Source organism: Tiliqua scincoides, chromosome 1, assembly GCF_035046505.1.
Source record: "Tiliqua scincoides isolate rTilSci1 chromosome 1, rTilSci1.hap2, whole genome shotgun sequence".
In the NCBI taxonomy this organism is placed as follows: Eukaryota; Metazoa; Chordata; class Lepidosauria; order Squamata; family Scincidae; genus Tiliqua; species Tiliqua scincoides.
Genome location: NC_089821.1, coordinates 96,739,014 through 96,763,462, shown reverse-complemented (window position 1 = coordinate 96,763,462; position 24,449 = coordinate 96,739,014). Strand labels below are relative to the sequence as shown.

General features: G+C 42.0%; 1 protein-coding gene across 1 annotated transcript in view; it reads right to left on the bottom strand.

Annotated features, from left to right (window-relative positions):
- Positions 1-2,252: 2,252 nt before the first annotated feature.
- KCNJ3 (potassium inwardly rectifying channel subfamily J member 3) overlaps positions 2,253-24,449 on the bottom strand; it is a 132,276-nt gene continuing 110,079 nt past the window's right edge. The window contains exon 3 of the mRNA XM_066633883.1: positions 2,253-2,839. Within this exon, the coding sequence (XP_066489980.1) occupies positions 2,253-2,839 (587 nt within the window). The remainder of the gene's footprint in view (positions 2,840-24,449) is intronic.

Below are 24,449 nucleotides of genomic sequence, written 5' to 3'. Positions count from 1 at the left end.
CTCTGGTGATTTAAAAACAGCCTTGCTGACCTTCCTGATGTTAAGACAGGGTCATTAAGAGGACAATCCAACAATCAGTCTCTCTCTAGGCCCCTGTTCAGGGGGAAGGGAGGGGGTCGCTTGGAGAGAGAATGATTGATGAATTGTCAGCTGGCTGCCCTCTCTCTCTTGTAAAGGACTGTTTTCCTTTCATTTAAAGGGCCCTTCTAATCCTGTGGAGATAAAAATCTCTACAACAGTAAGAAAAGCATTTTAAAGGGGTGCATTTTTCCCTTTCTCCAGGGATCAGCACATTCCTTCTCATTTGCAGTGGCCATTCATGTTGGGTCAAATCAATGTATAAAAAATCCATGTATAACAAGGTTGGACCTGTAATTTGTGAGTGTAAAAACACACTCAGGGGCTTAGAGAAAGCCTGTCTGTGTAAACTGCCTTGAATAAAGTCAAAGGAGTAATCCAATGACCAGAGAGACCATATATAAATACCAGTGATTATTATTATTAAAGGTCCAAAAGCGCTAAAGTTGAAAGGTTGGCCACCCCCTTGCTCTAGGCCAATAGTTCCCAAATTTTTTAGCACTGGGACCCAATTCTTAAAAAGACAATCTATCAGGACCCATCTAGCTTTATGAGACTTAAAAAAAACAACCACCTCACTAGAAGCTCAAGCCTCTGTTTTTATCCTTTTATCCTCTTGTGGGGGGACCGCCTTCTGGAGCATTTGTTGAGCTCCACCAGGACCATTCTGGTGACTTTGCATTCCTCTCCGCCTGGCCTTCCATAGGACTGACCCACAGTTTGGGAAACACTGCCAGAGACTAACAAAGCTGCAACCCTAACACAGAAGTAGCTATCATGAAAGCAGCCTTAAAGTCATTCAGATGAACATGAGCCTCTTAATAAATGCTGAAAGACTTATACTGTCTTTTCTGCTTCCATTTCCAATCATGTTTCCAAGAACTTGTGAGTGCTGGTAATTCTGGACATAACCAAGTGTGCAACGATTGGGGACAAAAACCTCTCCAAGGGATTACAAGTACAACATAGTAAGTTTTAAAGCAATTCTTGTGAGGTTCCTCGTTGTCTGAATCTAGCATTATTCTAACATCTGAAGAACTGGAGCCTCAGTATGGAGACATGAATCTAATTAGTGTAAAAAGTTCATTTACATTACAGAGTGAAGCAATTAGCATCATAAATCAAGAAAATATTTCCATCCTGAATTTCACCTCGTACTTACTTTAATGAATAAGAAACAAGCATCTACCGCAACAACCTCCTTTCAATTGCCTTGTGTCCAAAATGGAACACTATCCTTGGCATATTATTTTGTCCAGGTCTATATCTTATGTTGTGTTTCTATATAGCAAAGGTGCAGGTTCCCTATAACCCCAACAAAAAGAAAAGGTGAGAAAATGGAAAAACAAACAAAGTAAGGAGCTTAAGGCTAAAAGTTTGGGCATTCAGAATTCTTAATATCTATAGCCTTATTTTAACAAAGAAAACATGCACCATAACTTCCTGAACAAAGCATCATCATTTACATCAGGAAAAAAAATTCTGGGCATGATTCAGCCAAAGTGAAACACAGATAAGTCCCATTGACTGACATGGAAAAGGTTTAAAAACTTGCTTCAGTCTGCACAAAGAGGGCCAGCGCAAGAGCCCTTTAAGGGTCTCTTGAGAAGTTCTCCACTTGCAGGAGGGCTGCTGGTGGGCAGGATGAGGCATCTTAATACCTGCTGCAAGTGGTAGGGAGGCCAGCAGGCAAAAGGTGTCATGTCCCAAATGTTTAACTTTGGCTGGATTGTGCTCATGATAAAGCATTACGCTATAACCTGCCCCCTTAGCAAATTACATTTATGTTTCATCTACTAGTTAATGCTTAAGAAATATAAGAGAGCAACATCCCATTTACATTTTTTTCCCCCTGGAATATACAGTATAAATATAGTAAGAACCATGCCATAAAACTATATGCAAAATTTGCACACTATTATTGCATGCTTGTGGTGAAACTACATGCCGACTAATATTAGCTTATTAGTTTTCATATGGCCCTAAATTGAACAGCAGATCTTGTATTGTAGAATTCAACACAGTCCTCAGTCTCAGGAAAGAGTGTTGTCCCAGAGCGCATGTAGTTCTAAGGAAAATTGGTCACCAAACACAACTTTCTTTGTGTTTGCTTTGCCCAGATTGGATTGAATGGCAATTCAAATTTGAAATAATACCTAAAAGGTCTGTTCATGTTATGTAAATCGATCAGAATTCATTTTCCTCAGTTTAGGGGGGAGGTTTCCCTCCATTCTACCTCCACCTCCTGATAACTTCTGAAGTTTTGGGGGCAAGTCTGCCATAGACTGGCTCATTGGATCAGAGAGCATCTTTGTGGTTTTAGATACCAGTTTTTCTTCCGAGTTGCCAGGAACAGAACTTATTCTTTGAAGCTTCATAGGTAGGTCCCCCATGCTGTAGGCCTTTTCTGAAGTAGTAGAACTCATCCTCAGAAGTTTTTTAGGAAAGTCTTCCCTTCCTGTCATTTTCTGCAGTTTTGATGGCAGTTTTGTGCCAATGTCATCGAGGCCATCTAGACATTCTATGGAATTATTCTTTTCTTTACTGTTACTTACAGCTGGTGCTATTAAGGGGGAGGACATAAGGAGCATTTCTTCCTGTTCTTTCACACTGTAAGGTGGAGTAGGGACTTCAAATGTTGCATGAAACTGGGAGTAGTCTACTTTGAAGAATCCTTCCTCTAACGAAATAACAGGGAAAAAACGATGACCCCAGAGAACTTCATCTTCTGTGTAGGATGTTCGAGCCTGACACGTCATCCCTATAATCAAAAAGTAAAAGCTTGATAAATTACATGGAAATAAATTTTATCTAAGTCACATTTAACACACCCTGCTTTCATTTTTTTGCTTCCTTGTCCTAAGTAGACTTGGATTTAAGTTACAGTTATGTTAACAAAACTTAGGGCTTGTTTGCATGTTATGGACACTATGTGAAAGTAGCTTCCTTGTAGCTGCTGCGGCAGCCATAACAGGAAGGGCAGCTTGTTGGGTAGATCAATGATATGGTGTGGATGATTATAATTTCAAGAGAAATGTATAAATAATAATCATAATAATTAAATGAATATATTTTAATGCACCACTGGGAGATGATGTAGAACCTCATAAAAACTCAGCTCATTCACTGAAGTGATGAAAAGCTGGCAACATTAGCAAAAAACCAGAAATATTTGGGAGGGGTGTGTGCGCTGAATTTGTTTTTCAGTCAGAATTTCATTATTAATGTCACATCTCACAACTGACTGATGTGCCGTAACACACAGAAACATTTCACAAGGAATGTATTATGGTATCGCGTACACTTCAAGCTAGAGTTACACAGGCCAATCCTATTGGGCTTTAGTGCTGGCAGAATGGCTGTTCCGCCAGCACTACCTGCTGCAAAACCGCTGTAAAGTGCTTTATGGTATCATGCTCAGTAGCATGTTGCCGGCACACCAGTGCCTTCCCATGGGAAGCTCAGGTCTGGCCATCCACCGCAAGCTTGGAACCCGCAGTGAGATGAATCCGCAAGTCCCAAATCCATGGATAAAAAGGCCAGACCAAAGTCCAGCAACTGAGGAGGCTGACCTTGTTACTTCCGAACAATACCCTCCTGTAAGAGCAAGAACCTTTCTTTCCTTCTTGGCTGCCATACCACACCTTGCCACAGGTAAAAACATTTTCCTTCCTTAGCCGCCCTGGGTCCCTTTAGGGAGAAGGGCGGGATATAAATAAAGTTTATTATTCCTTCTACAATACAGTACAGAAAGGTCAACCAAGCAACATTCAAGGTTATATTAATGTTGCTTCAACAATGAGCTCTAGATCAGTTCTGGATTTGAAAGAGAGGCTTGCTTTAGATCCTAATCAGCCAGCAGGCTTACTGGGTGACTTTGGGCTAATCACTGTCTCTCAATCTAATTCACCACGTGAATGGTGAATTCACTATTATGAATACACTAATGGTCAACTCCATATATCCACCTGTAGCTTCTTAATGTCACAATGTGAACAGAATGTAAGCAAATGAAATCCAGAGCCATCTCTGAGTCCTGTGCACAGAAGCCAGTTGTGCATTACTACTACAAGGAATGTTATAATATAGCTGGAGGTTAGAATTTCCTGCCCATCTTCCAGGATAAAGCCATGCTTGTTACATTAGTTGAGGCAAAACAAAGCCAGCAAAAACGCTGTGATACAGAAAGGAGTGGATGATATATTGCAAGAGACAAGCTCACACCTTTATGCTGACTTAAAATAAGCACCTCTTCTGGCACTTCTTTTTTTATCTCTTGTTTATTATGCTGCCCTTTCCTTCTTATCTAGTACACTGTTCCTACTCAACAGACATCAATAGAGACATCTGTCTTAACTTTGAACATATTTGATATTTGCCAAAAGAAGAGGTCAGCTATTGCAGTGTTGTGGGGTATTTTTCCCCCCACCTTCAGTAAACAGAATGCTAAAATAAGCATACAGGCATTCCAGCTGGAAACCACTACACTATATTAATAACATTTGTATAATTTATTTTATTAGAACAATACAGATAGTAAGGTTACTATTTTCACAATATTTGGCATTTTTGAGAGGAAGTGAAAGAGAAGATGGGAAGGTCATTTGTGCCAGTCCATCTCTCCCCTTGAGAAATGTATTTATCCTATAGATAAGGCATTTTCAATCACTGTGCCATGGCACACTGGTGTGCCATGAATGGTCTGCAGGGGTGTAGTGGGAATTTGGGGAGAGAGTCATTTATTAATAGAGTAATAAATAATAGGCATTGCCCAGTTATAGTGGGAGGCAAATGACCAGAACACAAAAAAACCTAGATGCAATGTCCAGTGATTGGGAGCCATTTGGCCAGGACACAATTTCTCAAGACCCAAATATCCTAATACCCACAAAATGACCTGCTGGCCCTGCGATGCAGCTTTTCTGCAATGGTGCTGAATTTACAGAGTTTCAGGGAAGCATTGCAGGGCAATGGTTACTGCAGCGGGATGTCTCAGTTGCCTTTTTTTTAAGATGCTGAGGCATCACAGAAGCCTTTGGGGAATTAAAAGGATCCAACCTAGGAGAAAAGGGCAAGGGGGAAAAAACAGGGATTTTCACCATGGGCGCATTAATTACAAATCACCCTGCAATGCACTCAAATGGCATATGATCATATGGATAGAATTCACAGGGTTTCTGTGTCTATGGAAATAAGAAGTGTCTACGAAAATAAGGCACCATCTTATGATGCAGTTGCACAAGCACATACATAAGATATTATGCAACAATGATTTAAAATTTCTATGCCCACCAGTGACATGCTGTGCATCGTTATTTTTTAATTTTAAAAATGCATATCCCACCGTTCTAGCATCGCAATCCTAACTTGCACTGTAATAGGCAGGCTGGCAGGCCTGCGCTGTATCTAGTGTAAGTATCCAGCTGAGGCTCAGCCCAGAGCAAGGAAAATTTCTTGCCCTTACCCCAGGGAGAGCCACAGTGGCTCCAATGGGTCTACTCGGATCTGTGCCACCTGACGAGGTGGTGCAGATTCAAGCAGCCTGGAGCCACTCAGTGCAGCCCAGGAATGGGGCTATGATACGACAAAACTGCCAAATCCCGGCCCCACCTCTTGCTCCCCACCTGCATGCACGTGTTCCCGCCCACTGCCCACCATCCCCCAACCCAAAACACCTCCTCCCTGCTTCCCCCCCTGCCCTCCCCATGCCCCCCCCAGACCCCTGTGCTGGCCAAGCTTGACCAAAGACTCACCTCCTGCCGCCGCCATGGAGGCTGGATCTAGCCTCTGCGGGCCAGCGCACCTCTGTGCCCCAGCACAGCTCTACCATCCTTTCCATACCCAAAAGCCAACAGAAGCAAAAGTCATCAGGCCTCACTGGAAGTGAAGGGGCCAATCTGATAACCTAAGAGAACAGGCTGGACTACATGGAAGTCAGTGGCCTATAACAGTGGTTCTCAAACTGGTGGGTTGTGACCCACCAGTTCGTGTAAAGGTTCCCCCATCCCTTTAAGGGGGAGAGGTGGGGAAGCGATCCCCAGGATTGTGTCCATATGGGGGGGTGAGAGGGGGGAGCTTTGGACTTACTTTAAGCAGGCAGGCTGCAGGGGGTGCAGGGAGCCCTGAGCAGCCCTCTGCAGCGCTCCCCAAGGCTTGGTATGTTTGGAAAAAGGGGGCGCAAAGCACTTCTGTTTTGTAGGAGGTGCTTTGCACCCACTTTTAGTGAATGTTCCAAGCCTCGGGGAGCACCGCAGAGGGCTGCGCAGGGCTCCCCACACCTCCTGCAGCCTGCTGCAGCCCTGCCTACATAACATGAGTGAAAAGCACCCCCCTCGCCCCCCCCCTTAGTGACATAATCCTGGGGATCATGTTGCTGCCATAGCCACTCCCCCGCAAAAACTTACTGAGGGAGTAATGGTCCCTCAAAGTTTGAGGGCCAGAGGCTCATTGGAGACTGGGGACTCACCACGGGCCGGATTGGGAGCCCCTGAGGGCCACAAGTGGCCCCCGGGCTGGGGTTTGGGCACCCCTGCGCTAGAGCAAAGGCACAACAGAAAGGAAGCTCCAAACCCTAGCAACAACATGGGCCACTGCATTCTGCAATAACTGTAGGTTCTGAATCACTTTCAAGTGCAGCCTCACATAAATTGTACCATGGTAGTCCAATTGTGATGTCACCGAGGCATGGACCATCACGGCCAGGCCTGACTGATTCATTTACAGCTGCAGCTGGTGCATCAGCTGCAGCTGGGCAAAAGCCCTCCAGGCCACTGCTGCTTGCTAGTAATGGAGGAGTAGCTTCGGATCCAGAGCAAATCCCAGACAGGATTCCATTTGGATTTCTGTGCACAATGACCTTGAGTCAACACTTCCATGCCTGCAGGTCTTCTTATACATGTGGAAGGATAACTTAGGCTACAACTCACAATCCAGATAACCACTATTCACCTAAAATTATTCACCTGTTCACTATTCATCTGTCACTAAGGGAGGCAAGTCAGATTATGCATGGGTGCTATGTAATGATATGCTGGTGAATTTTGTGTAATTATTTTTCACATGAATACAATAAATTATTCCAATAGCCCATTTTTTCTTCCTATTCCTTTAAGTGTTGTTTGTGAAGTTATATAAAAGAAGCAGATTGAAAAATAGGGTGGGCTGAAATTAATTTTAGACACAGAGCAATTATTCGTGAGGTGTCTGGATTTATTCAGCGGCTATTCATTTGCTATCACTACACTGAAAAAGGGATCATATGCCAATAAGAAGACCAACAACCTCAGCCTCCCTCGTTCTAAATTCAGCTAGAAATCTCATTACTGAAGGTTTTGTTGTAAATGAATGAGTGGAAAATGAATACAGCAGTGTTAGATATTAAATACAATGTTGTCATCTAGATGCAAGAAAATGGTGACATAATGCTTAAGCGGCTTTAAAAGTGACAAGGGAATTTCATTGACTGTGTTGTTAAAAAGAGAAACCACATACTGTCTGCCTCCAAGGGATAACATAGAATTATCTAATAAGCAGTGAACCTATTTATTTATTTTAGGAATAGATACACATTTTTGGAATGGTCAACTCCAAAAGGTTCTGGGTCAATAACACATTAAACTAGAAGCCTGTAGCCAGACTTGGCTAGTTCCGTCAGAATGAGGAATTAATGCAGTGATTTCCACACTGCACCCCCAGAAGCTTTATTCTTTGTTGCTCCCCCACCCCTGGGTTATTTAGGCCACAATGCTGTGGTGAAAACAGAAATAACTTCCCAAAAATTCTTTTTTATGGAGCTGTTAAAGGAGCAGCAGCCCTGTTGAAGACTAGACTAGTGGTTCTCAAACTTTTAGCACTGGGACCCACTTTTTAGAATTAGAATCTATCAGAACTCACCAGAAGTGATGTCATGACTGAAAGTGACATCATCAAGCAGGAAAATCTTTAACAATCCTAGCCTGCAATCCTAACCACACATACCTAGGAGTAAGTCCCATTGACTATCACTATTAAAAGCATACACATAGTAGCCTGTTAAAAGTACAAATCTGTAACATTTCCCGAAATGCAGTCACATACCATGGTACCCTCAAGCCTAATGCATTAAAAATAAAATATTGAAATGAATGGGGATCCACTCGAAATTGGTTCATGAACCACCTAGTGGGTCCTGACCCACAGTTTGAGAAACACTAGACTCTAGACCAGGGGTGTCCAAACATTTTGGGAGAAGGGCCACATCGTCTCTCTGACACTGTTGAGAGTCAGGAAAAAAAAGAATTAATTTACATTTCAAATTTGAATAAGTTTACATAAATTTACGTAAATGAATATATTGGAGATGCAACTTATATGAATGAAAGAAGGTCTTGCAATAGCTCAAGGCATATAAAAGGCCTTGCACAAAGCAAGGCCAGTCTTCTCTTTGCTGCCGCTGCTGCAGCACAGTCATGAAACAGCAAGCAGTGGAGGGAATCCTTGTCCCACAGCTCACACGAGAGGTCAAACAGTCACCCTCATGCTGGGAGCAGTTGTGTCGGGCCAGCAAAGGCTCCAGAAAGTCTCCAGAGGGCCAGAGGCTCATTGGAGACTGGAGACTGGGGTCTCCGAGGGCCGCAAGTGGCCCCCCGGCTGGGGTTTGAACACCCCTGGTCTAGACTATAGAGCTAGCAACCCTGTGCCTGACACCCTCCGTTGTCTAACCCTACCTGCTTTCATTTTTCCTTCATTTCAGTAGCGCACAACCCCTCTTTGTTTGGAAGCTTCCACTGAAGTTTTTACTTATTCCTACTTTTTTTCCTCTGGGTCTCTTTGCTTTCACTTCCATCTCTCTTAGAGGAAAGATCATAACCTGCAGAAAGTCCAGTTTCAATCCCTGGAATCTCGAGGTAGGGCTATGGAAAGATTCCCCATTTCAGAAGCCCTGGAGAGCCACCAGGCAAGCAATGGTAGAGACAACAGGTGGGCAACTGTGGGTAACAAGATCTCAGTGACCACTTCAGATGATGCCATCCACTGGCTTCTCACCACATGATGAGAAGTGTGAGTGTACAGGTGGAGCCTATTTATGCTCGTGAGTTCCGTTCGTGATTAAGAAAAAAAGGTGTTATGCTAAATTGCATAGAGTTACTTACAAAAATACGCTGCAGCCTGACACTTGGGGATGGAAGGAAACTAAGGCAGCTGTTCTCAATCACCTCCCCCTCCTCCGCTCCATACTTAGCCTTCCAGTTGCCAGCTGTCCCCTGCTTCTTTCACAGGTGGGATGCTGAGCTTTTAAGAGTCCCGTCCTATGCATTTCTACTCAAAAGTAAGCCCCACTGTAGTCAATGGGGCTTACTCCCAGGAAAGTGTGGATGGGCTTGTAGCCTGAGAGCCCAGTCCTATGCCTGCCTACTCAGAAGTAAGTCCCATTCGTGTCACTGGGACTTACTCCCAGGGAAGTGTGGATGGGATTGTAGCCTAAATCTCATGCTTTTGCTTGCTGGGAAGACTTGCTTGCTTGCTTGCTGGGCTGTTTTGTCTGGGTAGACTGCACCATCTCAGTTTGAAGGGGGGGATTCAGCAAACACTCCCTGGGTTTTTTAAAGCAATCAATCAATCAACAGTATTTATCCTCTGTTACTACCCCTCTGTAATCCCCTCTGTTACTACCGCCCCTGTGTGTGAGAGAGTGAGAAAGAGAGCAAGAGCGCTCCACCTTGCTTTATGTGTTCTGGTTACAGAGGTTTTGGGGCCCCCCCTTCCCCTCTTCAGCCTCTTTGCTGCCTCAGGGGCTCCAGGAGTCTTACTGTTCCTTCGAAAGGGGAACCTTTTCCATGGCTCCAGGGCTATTCCCTGCCTGTGCCTTTTTACAGTGTTTTGGGCTGCCTTGAAACCTTGAAAGGTATGTTCAACTTTTGGTTCCCCCCACCCCATTCGCCTTGAGACAAATCTGCAGATAAAAAATCTGATAAATAGGTTGCACCTGTATATATCTTATCTTTCCACTCCACATAATGGTTGGGAGAAGTAGATCACGTGACTCCCATTTGATTATGCAGAGTATGAAGGCACATTGGGAGGAGATTGGGACATGCATGCTCACACCCTCCACACCTGCGCAGTGAACAGGACCAGGGGAGGCAGCCCACAAATAAACAAAACTCATTTTCAAAATATTACAGTTTCTTAGCAAACTTTTGGTTAAGGGACCAATAAAGCTTTCTGCTTGACATTTATTTCTTTATAAATCAGTCACGATAAAATGCAAAACACTCAGAAGAAAGTAGGTGGTGAATATGAAGAAAAAAACCTGAATCAAATTTTGTCACATAAAGGAGCCTATTCATGGCTGGGTCCTGTCATATTGAAAGACATATATTACTTAAAACACTGTGGCTCTGTGCATTTTTTATTTTCCCAAATGCACCCTTAGAAAAAATTAAAAAAAAAATAATACATGTTTTCTCTAACTGCTTTGAGGCACCATATTCTTTGCTTTCTGGATATTATTACTGTTGGTTGTGATCTGAAAAACTTAAGAGGATTTGACCGGTGCATACAAATTGTATAGTTGAAAATCCATCCTGAAACGTCTTCAGACCAGGTTTGGAACACTGAATAGATTTTTGATTCCTACTGCTAGCTGTGACTATACATTGATTTACATGATCTTTCCAAATAAAAGATAAGAGGACAGACTACGGCTGCCAAGTGTACTGACTATTATCTTTTGAAGTCGCCATTGGCCGTTTTGTATTCTTTATCTGAATGGCCACTACAGGCCATTTATCCAAATCTGTTTCGTGGACACAACTCGGTCACACATATTTGGGCATTCATTCCTGCCTTCTATCAATGCTGCTCTGCAATCGCAGAGTGGGCACAGTGATTCCCATGAAAATATGAGCATTAACTCATATGTGCAAGTTGCTCTTGTACTGATGCTGGTGAGGGGCTCAACACCAGTGTTTGTGCACAGCCATTACTGCTGCTGGTGTCAGGTTGCTAAGGGCCTGCACTGGGCACTCTCCACTCCCCACACCTTGGGTGTCCACATACCCCATGCTTACTGGCAGCTGGTGATGGCAACACGTGGCAGTGGCTCCACCCATGCTTACTGCTGATCATTGGAAGCATCTCTTAAAGGCCCTGTGATGATGGAGGGATCCCTGGGGATGGCACGTGGACATGACAGGTGCTGTAGTGTCCCAAATCTCTAAGCCAACTCATGCCACTATTTTTACCAGAACTGGGAGGATTAGTACTGAGGCACAAATGCCCAACCTGGCCAACCCCAGATGCCATCCATGTTTCTACTTCTGCCACAATCAGGAGAGGACCAAGAGCTATCCAAATTGTAACATAGGTAGAAGTAGTAGTAGTAACTTGTGCTACAGCACAACAAAATTTATGCGCCTTTGAGATACAAGCATAAATATATACAACAATTCCAACAATCACACTCTACACACTCACCCACACATTCTATACGACATGCATCATACGAGCATATAAAAACAGTATATAAATATAAATATAAAAACAGTATAACAGACCATAATGCCCAGGAGCATGGTAACAACTATATCGCCTTATTCAATGTATATTACGAGTATAACTAGTAATATAAAAACAGTATAACAGACCATAATGCCCAGGAGCATGGTAACAACTATATCGCCTTATTCAATGTATATTACGAGTATAACTAGTAATATAAAAACAGTATAACAGACCATAATGCCCAGGAGCATGGTAACAACTATATCACCTTATTCAATGTAATTATGGGTGCGGGATAAAAACTGTACAGGAGTCGTGTGGTGCCGCTCTAATAAATAGCAAAAAGAACTGAGAGAGAGTCACTGAGGAAACTGTTTTCAGGTAAAGGACTGAGCCATGGCAGACAGCTGGAAGCAGTATGAAGTATTAAATCATCTGCTCACCTATAAGAGGGTTGACAAGAAAGATGTGTAAGGCTAGAATTAGTGAGCTATTTGAACTACTCTGTATTAAACAAATCATGTAATGCTTACTACTTTGTTACACCTGATGGGAAAAAATGACATTTTTTATCACTGCTTTAGGCAACAATTAAATGTCTGTCTTGAAACTTAAGCATACAACGATATTAAAGATGTACTACTTTTTATGATCTAAGCATTCATTAATGTGTTTTCTCCCTATATTTGGAATTCCAGTTAACTCAGGGAGATACGCTCTAGCAACTGAAATATGTATGTAGGATAAGTGTAATTGTAGTGGTTTGCCTTTTTCCCCAAGTGTCCTTGGAGCAGTATTTGTACTTTCCTGTGAGAAGGCAAATGACAGTTCTTCACAAAGGTTTCTCATGCACTGTCTAGCTGCTATTATATAATGTGGTTTTGTTCTTAATATTACTAAAAAATATTATTTTTTTTAGCAGGGGGAGAGTAACTGGCCCACCTCACCCCAGCACTGTCTGTTCTAGTGGCTGTCTGCTGGTATTCATTTGCATCTTTTTAGATTGTGAGCCCTTTTGGGTCAGGGAGCCATTTAGTTATTTGATTTTTCTCTGTAAACCGCTTTGTGAACTTTTAGTTGAAAAGCGGTATATAAATACTGTTAATAATAATAATAATAATAATAATAATAATAATAATAATAATAATACTATTCAGTGATAGGCATGATGTGATAACAGGGCTCAAGTTGTTCAAGAAAGGGAATGAGCACTGTCATTTTTATATGCATGTCATTAAGTGTTTCTCAAACTGTGGATTGTGAGCCAATTTCAGATAGGTCACACAGCACCTAGTTTAGCTGCCATTAAAAATATGGGGAGATGAGATGCTGGAAACGTGGAGGGCTATGTGGTTAATTGGCTTGTGTCAAGGCCGTAAATAGAACTTTTTTCTTTCTGATTCACTTTGCTCTTGGAAAATTGCTGAGAAATAACCCAACTGATTGCTGCATTCTCAGGAAAGCAACAGGCTGGCAATACAATGACTTCACTTCATGCTTGTTGATGTCACTTCCAGCCATACCATCACTTCTGATGGGTCCCAGACAAATTATTATTCTAAAATGTGGGTCGCAGTGCTAAAAAGTATGAGAACAACTGTAGTAGATGATACTGTCAGAAATGTAATCCTCAGAGACATCCTTCTTTTTCTTTACTCAAGAGCCATATTCAAAATTGTCCTTCTGTGGAAGGGGATTAGGCACTCACTGACTAGTCATGCCTCCCCCTGCCAATGCACCCACTAGCCAAGTCCTGGACACTCTTGTGCTCAGCTGTTGTCTGCACAAGGAACCCTGGAATCCTAACCACACTACCCTCTGCACACACTTTCTCACCCCCTACCAATAACGGCAACCTGGCAATCCACAGGGATTTCCTGAACATCCTGAATTGCAGTCTGCAATGCAAAAACCGCAACTGAGACCAAAATATGGCCTGGCATTGTGACAGACACCTGGTCAATAAAATATGAAAGCAATTTTGAAATACTGGTATGGGAATTTGAGACTTCACTTTTTATTTCTAGATTACTGTGTTATATAAGTCCCTAGTAATTATTCTTTTTCTGCCTTTTGTTTTATTGTTAGGCAGTAATTTTGGTATTGAAAAATGCATCCCGCTGCCAACGTATAAATGATTAAATACAAATTATTACATCTAATGAGGTAGAACTTTTGGCTTTAGAACAGAAGATCTATGACTATATTCAGGGATGAAACACAAAATGTAATTGCTTTAGCCTCAGCTAAGAGAGTAGACTATCTGAGCTTTCATCCTACCTAATAAAGAAATGCAGCATTTTAATCCCAGGAGCTACAAAGAACCTCAGGAAGGCTGAGTTTTGTGAATATGGTACGATTACCTGTTAGGCCATATCTGCACTACATTATCTTGCTCCCAAATAAAGCAGCTCTGGTTTTCATGGATTATACTTAAAGAGCATATGATAATTTGTTATCTCCAGTGCTCCCCATTTTTTTTTAAGCAGAGCAACATACTCAGAAAGCGGAGAGCATTGTTACCAAAAATGAAGAACAAACCTGAGCGTAGTTTGGAATCTGTCATTCTCTCTTTTAAGTCACTCTGAGTGGACACAATGGTTGTCATAATGTTCTATATACAAGAATACTCTCCTTAAGTACTATACTTACAACCCATTTCTAACCCATACTGGAACAGGCAGGCCAACTAGCCTGCCCTGTATCCAGCACAGGGTTGGGGCTGGTTGCGGCTCAACCCAGGGCAAAGGAGATTAATTCCTCTTACCCGGGTAATGTGGCAACAGTTCCAATGGGGCTTCTCGGATCTGCATCACCTAAAGAGCCTAGCCTTTCCTGTGATCATGCAACCACTCAGAAACCACTCAGGAGCATGAGTGCAATCACAGGCGAGGTAGAGCTGTCACTGCCACAAGCTCCAGTCTCTCCCTTATGTAAGACTATTTTCAATGGAGGCACATGAAGCCCTGAGGCTATTTTCATTGGTGCAGGACAGGACAGGGGAAGTTATGCATACTTTTATGATTGTGATGCCACAATATTAACTTATCAAAATTAACAGCCCAATTACACTGCCATGCAGCAATTTTCACTGCTGGACTCTGCCAGTCATATTTGCATAAGTAGCAGATCAGAGAGCAGGGTCTGAGATGATGCTCTTACAGCCTGGGTAGGTTCATGTTCTCAGAAACAAACAAGAGGGTAGTTGTTGAATAATGAATTATGTGTTCATACCAAAATGCATTCAACTAAATCCATATTTAAAACTGTTTGGAATGTCTTGCAAAGAAATAATTATGATAGTACAACATATAACATATATGGAATTCATTCACACACTTACAAGGGGATGCTGTGCTCAGATAGGTAAGACAACATTATTCCAAAATGGCACAAAAAAATAAAACAACCCACATATTGGAATACACACATGATTACATCAATATTGCTGACCAATGTAGGAGTATGAGAACCTTTGGAAACCTGAAATTTAAACTGCAATGGTTCCAATATATTTGCTTGGACTTCAAATCAAACTTGGAAATGCTGGCTTAATGCTGATCCAAAGCAGAGAAAATGTAAGTAAAATGAACCTCTGCCAGTGAGTGTGTACCAATATTTGGATTTCACAAATTCCTCCTGCTATTGGGTAACAGAAAGCCCACTGAGGGAGAACACTTAATCAAGGATAAGGCTTGTACAGCGACTGCGCTTTGAGAATTGCACAGTGTTTGCCTTAGGGTCTACTCTTTTGTACTGAAAAGCACTGGAGACAAAAGCAGGAAAAAATCTTTCTGCATTTCAGTGCATTGCTCACACCCTGCACTCTACAGACAAATGGACCCTGACAGTTTTCTGATCTCTAACCATGACATACTCATGGGGCAAAAGGCTTGAGTGTCCTGTAATGCCCTACAATGGATATGTATTTCTGTTTATGTTGCCATTAATTCTATAGATGTAAGAAAAGACACCTGAACTGGATTCCAAAATTACACCTTCTGCTGGCTTCACCTATCCTCTTGTAATCAATGTTGCAAGAGCTGTGAAAATACAATTTTCCAATGGCTAGCTAACCCAAGGATGGCTGTAATCCTATACACACTGACCTGGGAGTAGGTCCCATTGACACAATAGGAATAACTTCTGAGTAGACATGCATAGGACTGGGATTACCATTTCTTACTAATACCAGTTTCTTTACAAAGTACCCATAAATACCAAGTCACTGTATGACTACCTGGCAGGCACTGTCCACTGAGGAAGTGGCACAATTTTGCTTTCAAAGTAATGTGTCAAAAGGTCCAGAAAACTCTTAATTAAAATAAGGAGCCATAACTGGTTCTTTAATGCCCATTCTGTCCCAAGCTAGTTGGTCTAAAGCACTTGTTCTCAAACTCTCTGAGAGTAAGAGAACCAAGATAAGTTTTTGCAGGGGTGAAGTAGAAAGCAGTGACGTGATCCCCAGGATCGCACCACTGCGGGGAAAGGGGGAGCTGTAGACTTAAAAAAAACTGATTGTGACCCACTTCCAGATTGCTATCGCAAAACTGGAAGTGGGTTATGATCTTTTTTTTTACATTATACAAGTCACAGGGAGCCCCGCAGATGACTCTGTGGGGCTCCCTGCACCCCCTCCCCAGGACCCTGGCAGCAGGTAAGTTAAGTTATAAACAGCCTCCCTTCCCCTGCAGTAGTGCAATCCTGATTTCTACCCTGCCCCTGCAAAAATTTATCCTGGTTGTCAAACTCCTGGAGACATTTGCTTTAGACAAATTAGCTTGGGATAGAATGGGGAAGATTGCTCATAAGATACAAGATGGAAATGTCTCCAGTGATGAACTTATGCTTAGGATGTTCACAAAATCACATTAAAACAGAACACAATTCACAGATTAAAATAATTTTTGCCTTAGGGAACAACTACATAACAGTTTGAGATTGTAATGCTATTTTAACTTGAAGACAGGTACTTTCAGCTCTATGCTGTTATTTGTATCTCTATATTTTATTATAGAACTGCAGATGAAAGTTAAATGTTAAAAAGTTATTTCTTCTAATTTGATGGGTCTTTTAATTCCCATTAACAAATAATAATGTTTCAGTTTCATTTTGCATTCCTGTTTCCTAAGAGCAGTGGAAAATTCAGAGGAGCCTACATGAAGTTCCCTTAGGAGTGCACATTTGAAGACTTGGAGTGTCTTGTAATAAACTGAACCACAGGCATCATAAAACCACAGAAGCACATCAGAAGCAACACTGCTATCTGTGGCAACAGTACACACAAAGCAGCAACAACACTCCTGATTTCTACAGAAGTCTTTTTTGCAGCTCTGTCCACCAGCTCCCAACATATGCCTGAACTCTCTATTCCTACTCTTGCGCATAAGTTTACGAAGAATGACTACATGAGGAAGCCAGTTTCACACCATGATTTTTGATGTGAGTTGAACAACCAAAGTACCCAATGTGATCCACTGTACTGATGGTAAATTAGCATTCAGCATGAAGAAACAGGCCAATTTAAAGAAAAAGAGTGAATTCAGTTAATAGCGCAGCAGGGCTCATAAGCTATGGCCTCAATAGGAATGCTTCTAGGCAACAAAAACAGTGGTTTTTAAGAGTAAATGTTGTATTAGTACAATACTAGCAACAGTAATGTTGTGGAAGTTATACTTGTCTAGTCACAGGATGTTAACAAAAAAATCCCTCTCTTCTGCCAGGCCTTTTCATGAGGAGGGGGACCACTTTGTGCAAGACAAAGTGGGAAGATTCTTTCTTCCCATTGGTTGAGGCATTGGATGGGAGGTACATGTGCAGTCATTAGGACTGCTTCTCCCTGCCCAGTGCCTCAGATCATATTCAGAGGGTAAAGAACCCTTGCCTACCCTTCCAGGATAACAGTCTGAATTGCTTGCTCAAGAAGCCTAACAAGGATTTTTTTCTACATACATCATGGTACACTGCCATTGGTGTGGGGCTTTTTCATCCATTCCAGAATTGTGGTATACTATATTCATAGCCCAACCATCTCTTACTCCCCCTCAGTGGCATAGCTAATGATCACGTAGCCGGGTGCCAAGCTCAAAATGTTGCCCCGGAAGTGATGTCACAACTGGAAGTGACATCAGGCCCTGGCTTTTTAAAAAGTGCAAATGGGGGGAAACCTGCCTCCTCTCCCCAGCAGCTCACCACCCACTTGATCTGCCACCTCCCCCCAGCCAGTGGCATAGCTAAAGCATCTATCTGCTACCTGGGATCAAAGAAGATTTTATAGCCGCCCTCCATGACAAAATCAAATTTAATTAAGGAAATAAATAAAAAGTGTGCCCCTTATTGGTTAGAGACACTGTGCTGGGGTGAAGTGGGATGGTTATTCTCCCCCTGCTAAATATAAGAGGGGCACCACTTGAAAAAGTGCCTTTTACCCAGTTAGCAGAGGTAACTCGTATATTATGATACATAGAAATGAGAGCTGACTCATATTAACACCTTCTTGGTTTCATGCTGTATCATGATAACATGTCATTGCAACATGTCAATATCATGATAATATGTCACTGGCTCTCAGAACAATCAGTCTCATAGTCTGTTTTGAGTTAAGCAAAGCCACTTTTTGTTCTATAAGGCAATTCTGTTTTCATTTTCTGGTTAATTGGCCATAACGTTTGACAGAATACAGATATCCCAATGCAGTTTGTTTCAGTGCGTTCTGTATTAAATTATTTTTCCAATGATATATAACATTATGGTATTATTCATACATACCAAGATACATACATAACTTTTCACAATTTTGGTCACTATAGTCAAGCTCAGCTTGTTGCCCCCTCAAGCTTGATGCCCGGTGCAGCTGTTACCCCCTACACCCCCTTAGCTTGGCCACTGCTCCCCCTGCTGATGCAGCTGTGCATGCTGCATCCTGGAGGGGGCAGTCCTGGAGGTCTCCTCCAGGTAAGGCATATTTGTTCCTTTGCCTGGGGGTAAGCCTCTGCTGTCACTATGGGTTTACTGGGACCTCTGCCAACAATTTTGCTGGTGCAAGTCTGAGTTGACCCAGGAAGTCAGATTAAAGTCAGGGAGGGAGACAGGACATGGGTGGTTTTGCTGCTGCTGCTATTACCTCCTTCCTAGCCCTCAACACACACCCCTCTCTGTCCTGCCCCCCCCGCCACATAGGGGAAAAAGCGGGGTATTTGTCCCACTTGCCTCTCAGCCCAATGTGTTGTGCACTAAATAAAAGTCATAACCGATTGATTTTGTGTGTGCTTACTGCTGCTGTATTTAGGGGCAGTTCACACATTCAAGATGCTAAATCATCACATGCTGGGTCATCAGGGATCACTATCCCTTATCACCTCCTACCAAGGCTCCCATTCTAGTGCTTTAGCCTGGGGTGATAAGAAGCAATAATCTGTAGTGACTTGTCCCATCCTGATTTATGTTAGCAGCTTCACACCTCCAAGTTATGCAGTGACAACTGCAATCACTCTTCATAACTCTTTTTCTTCTCCCTGTATTTTGGAAAGCTATTAGAAGAAAGGCTGATGTGTTTTTACATTATCAGAATACTGTACAGAAGTAATAAGAACTCCTTTATCTCTTGGCACATGAGATTCACAGCTGCATCCAAACAGAAACAGGCCCATTTATCTACATCTCATACTCAATGTTCTGATCTGTCCAGAAAAGATGCATATGGAATGGGTGCTTTTCACTCAATCTATATCCAAATCATATTGGTTCTACTTCATTAGACCATGACAGTTTCTTCTTCTCTCACTTATCACTCCAGCGCTATAGGAAGCAAAAGGAAAATACACTAGGAAATTTACAGTAGGAAAATTGTGATGTAGATGATCCATAGCTGATATGATTCCAAATCACATACAGACTCAAGAACTGTGAGTGCCCCAATGATTTTTCTGGTGTTCCACATATAATTGTGATACAGTTGTGTATTCAAACAAAGCTCCCATACTAACACATATAGTAATACAGATAGCTGTGCATTTGTACAAACCTATGTGCGGTAGATTTAAAGATTATGTGTAGATTTAAAGAAAGGTTAAACAAACAAAACCCTTAAGAAGGCTGCAGTTATCTATGATTTGGACATAGGGTTTGGTTGTAAAATGATTTAATATTGTGCGTGTGTGCAGATCAGTGATTTTCAACCTTTTTGTCTCATGGCACAAAAAGACAAGATAATAAAATTGTCCAGGCACACCATCAGTCTTTTGACAGTTGACAAGGCACACCATGCTGTAGATAGGGGACTCACTTCCCCCAATGGCCCTACTACAAAATGACCATCCCGCCAACTCCTGCAGCACACCTGCGGACCATTCGTGGCACACCAGTGTGCCATGGCACAGTGGTTGAAAATGGCTGGTGTGTGTAGGTAGGTAGGTAGGTAGATATTACTTTAATTGCACAGAATCACCAAGCTTCGGGGAGGATGTAAATATATTGCAAGAATCCACATTCCCCAAAAATCCACAAGTCTATCCTTAACTCCTTTAACTGTATAACAGATTGTATAGGAATATCTCAGTGCCGCCTGAATTTTGATTACTGCCATCTGTAACAACAACAAAGGAAGGTAGTAAATTAAAACACACACACACACACACACACACACACACACACACACACACACACACACACACACACACACAAGTACACCCCCCCAATGGATATATGCAAAAAGGCATACATCCACAATAACAACCTTTGCACCAAATTGTGTATTGCTCTCATTTGTATTTTCATATTGGAGAGAAAACTGCAGTTTTTATTGTAGTCCTCTATTTAGGTGCTTTGTTTATGTGCTTGTACTATAAATACTTTTATTGCATTCAGATTGCATGATAATCCCTTCAGCAATTTCAGACTGTAAAATAGTAACAGAATATTTTTGACCAAATTCATTATATCTTTTTCTTGGACAATTTCCTTCACTCATTAACTCATAATCATCATATTTTCGGATAATATAGTTAGTGATACTGATAGAGAGTAATACAGAATGAAGGGTAATATGCCATTAGGGCAAATGCTTACAAAGCTTAAAAGCTACCCCATTTTCATTTAAGGAAAAGGCTTGAAAATTGAAAACTGGCAAGCTCTGCTGAATTGGCTAAATGTCAAGGCTGCTCTTGGCAGCATAACAAGGCTCTAGCTAGACTCTAACAAGAGATAAATTTTAGAACATATTTTGAAAGTAGGGAGGATGCGAGCAGATAGGAGGATACTGGGAAACGCCTGCCTTTGAGGCTCCCTGTTTGAATGGCAAAACTGATAACAACGAGCAGATGGGCATTATTCGGCAGAAGAATACCCATCTTAGCATTTACAATTTTAAAAATGTTATTCTCTCATGCTTTTTAGAGCAAAGGATAGTGTTACATGCATTACATTAAAACACTGGAAGAATTATTTCAGAACACAGAAGTCTCACAGAAGTGCCAAAAAATATCACTATGTTTGCATGTCTGTCAGTTATTCTTCAGAGCTTTAAATAGATATTGTCCTTAAAGTGTAACCAACATATATATGGACATATAGTAGCTATTATAAGTAAGTTTTAACTGTTTGATTTTATTAAAATGTTTAATTAAATCACAGAAACACATAGAATGGTGAAAGCCATTACCAGTTCAAAAAAATCATTGTCAGTCTCACACAGAAACAGCTTAGAAGGCTGTTTTGCTAGGTTCACAGACTTTGGAATTTGGAAAAGTTGCATCTCAAAGATAAAACGCTTTTTTGGCTGCGGGCAAACCAAGATGTTACAAGTGGGGAAAACACACATATTTGCAACATTGTAGTAAGGGAAAGCTTTAGTTAGCAGGCTCAAATAGGGTTTTTTAGTTAGACACTTGCAGAGACGAGTTTAGGAAAAGAATACATTTAATGAGATAAGCAAAAACAATCATGAGAAAGCCCCTGTTTGAGTTGTAACTGACATAGAGAACATGTAATTTGTTTAAAGGTACATGAGAAATGGATTTCTCATTTGAAAGAAATCCTATATACAGTGAGAGTTTGGCTTGTTTATGTTAAAATATATGAAAGGTATATCACTATAGATCCCTTAAATGTACTCAAAGTAACAGGTCACAAATAGAATTAAGGCACAGAGTAAAAGCAAGTTCAAAGGACCTTGCTTAGCAAAGGTTGGCAGAAAGCCCCACAGTGTTTTGCTGAGAACAGGAGAAGAGATAAGGCAGGTGTCTCAGACAAGGCCATCCTAAAGGAGATGTATGCCAAGAAATAGATCTAAAGACTTGCCAAAAAGGTCAGTGCTGAATAAAATAAGGTTACAGTGCACTCTACTGGTTCTTGAAAACTTTGTATTCCATAAGTTTAAATGTATAATTTTGCCTTATTTGGAACTTGTAACTTGAAGCTCACCAATCAAATGTCTCTAAGGCTATCTACAGCCTACTAAGAGTTAGCCCCATCTATGATGTCAAACTTCAGCCAATGGGAAGTTCAAAATCTTCAAACAAAGGACCCAAAATGTTATAAAGGGTCTTGTTAAGATTGACACATGCTCTCAATGCTTTGGACAGGAGTCCCTTGAGATGCCTGTTGCTGGCAACGAAATAAAGCTTGCAGACGATCACCCTGACTACTGAGTCTTGCTTTTGAACCTTGCAACACCTTGCAACAATACATTATTGATAATTACAGTGGCAAACTATAACATCTTACACACATGGGGGTGGGTGGCATTGTGGCTATGCAGGACCAAACTGGTGGTTCACTAGGAAGACACTCTGAAATGAAATGAAGTAGGGGGAGGTGAGGGAAGGGGAGGTGGAAGGCGAGGAGGAGGTGTGGCTGGAGAGAGGTTGGGGTGGGAGGGGGGCAGGACCTGCAGAGCTCAGCTCCACCAGATCCTGAGCTCTGTATTGTGTCATATGGCCCTGCATGGGACTCTTCGAACCTGTGCTGGCTTAAGAACCACTGCAGAATCAAGTAGCCCCATTGCAGGGCTACTTCCCTTACTGGGGGTAAGTGGCCAAAAATCCCCCTTCCTCTGAAGAGGCGGCGGCGACTACCTGGAGCACGCAGGATATGCAGCAGTCATTTCTGGTGTTGCAACAGCCCCGCACTCCGGGCAGAACAGGATTGACCTGCCCAACAGAAGCATGATTAGCACCTGTGATAGGGACACCAGCTAGATTATTAATTGGTATTTGGATGTATGTAACTTCAATTCTCATAATGGGACAGTGAAAATCATAATAGATTTTTTTTAAAAAAAAAATCAGTCCTCTGGCCTAAGAGTGCAATCCTATGCATATCTACTTAGAAGTAAGTTTCATTAAATTAAACTAGACTTACTATCAGGAAAGTGTGCATAGGAACTGCACCCTAAACTGCTTTACACAGGTCTTTATTTTGTCTGCATAGACAAAATAAACATTCTGCACTAGTTATTCAAAGATATACCAATGGAATGTGATGTATGATTTGCACCCTTGCTTATATAGTTGTTTGGAAGAGACAACTCAAGCGGGCTTGCACACATACTTTTAAATAGCTTACATTTCCCTATACAATTTTAATGCATACAGTACTTACTAAAATTGCTTTGGCAGTTAATAGATTTATCATTATATCACTATAAACTTAGGTAGATGGATTCAATTTCTTCATCACAATGCCTTCTAGAGGAGTAATTATAATAATAAAGCTTAACATTTGTATAGCACTTTCTGAGTTGGCAAAGTTCTTCGCATATCCTATCTTGATGGAATGCCTAAAGCCACCTGGTGAATTCATTGTAGAGGCAACGATAAACCACGAAAGTCCTGATTCACAACTCAGAGCCCAATCCTGAGCTGCCTAGGTGCGTGGCTGCGGCAGCGCTGAAAAATGGATGTATGGGTGGCACACTTTTGTCCCCTTCCCCCGGGTAAAGGGAGTAGCCCCACATTGTGAGATAGCCTCTCTGCTCCCTTCCCCAGCATGCCTTCCCCCTGCCCTCTCCCCACCTCCCCATCACACCTCTCCCACCCTCTCCCCGCCTCCCCATCATGCCTCCTCTCTGCCCTCTACCTGCCCTCAGCCCACCTCCCCCCTCCTCAGAACGCTTTCTCCCCACCTCCCCCCATGGCCCCACTTTCCTCTCCGCTTCTCAGCAGTCTGTGCAACCACCAAGCAGCGGAGGCTGGACGTCCACCCAGTACTAGCCCAGTACTGGCCAGCACTGGGTAAGGCAAGTTTGCGACAATGTGCGCTGGCGGTAAGCCGGTGCACAGAGCTCAGGATTGAGCTCTCAGTCAGTCACTATCCTGGACCAGCATTTCAAAACAGGCAGGCATGTTAATGTGTAGCAGCAAAAACAACAGCACCTTAAGATTAACCAGTGTAAATGCTCACACAAACACACACAAGTATCACCCTTTCAACAGAAGAAAATTCATAAGTAGGTGCATCACTTGTCAATTGTATAATTAATGAATAAATAGCCCGAGCTTAAAAAACACACAGAACACTTTAGAAAATCCAAGATTCCATTTTGTGTCGCTTTGAATAGAACAACTGAACAGAGCATGGTACAAAGCAGCTTTGTTACCCTAGTAACACAGTTTGTAAAAGACCATCTTCTACATTTATGGGGTAAGGGATTTGAATGTACAAAACTACTGTATGCTCATTATCTTATTAAGTGAAATAAAGATAAATTTAAGCAGAACAATTCAAGTGTCACAAAATACTAACCTTCTCCCCTCCTAAGAATATGTAACTGACTATTTACTAGTTACTGGAAAAGTGCACTTAGGACATGTGCAATGACAAGTTGATATTAAAAATTCAGGAGAAAGGGATGCTGGCAGAACTGCAAATGCCCAATCTACAGCTTCTTC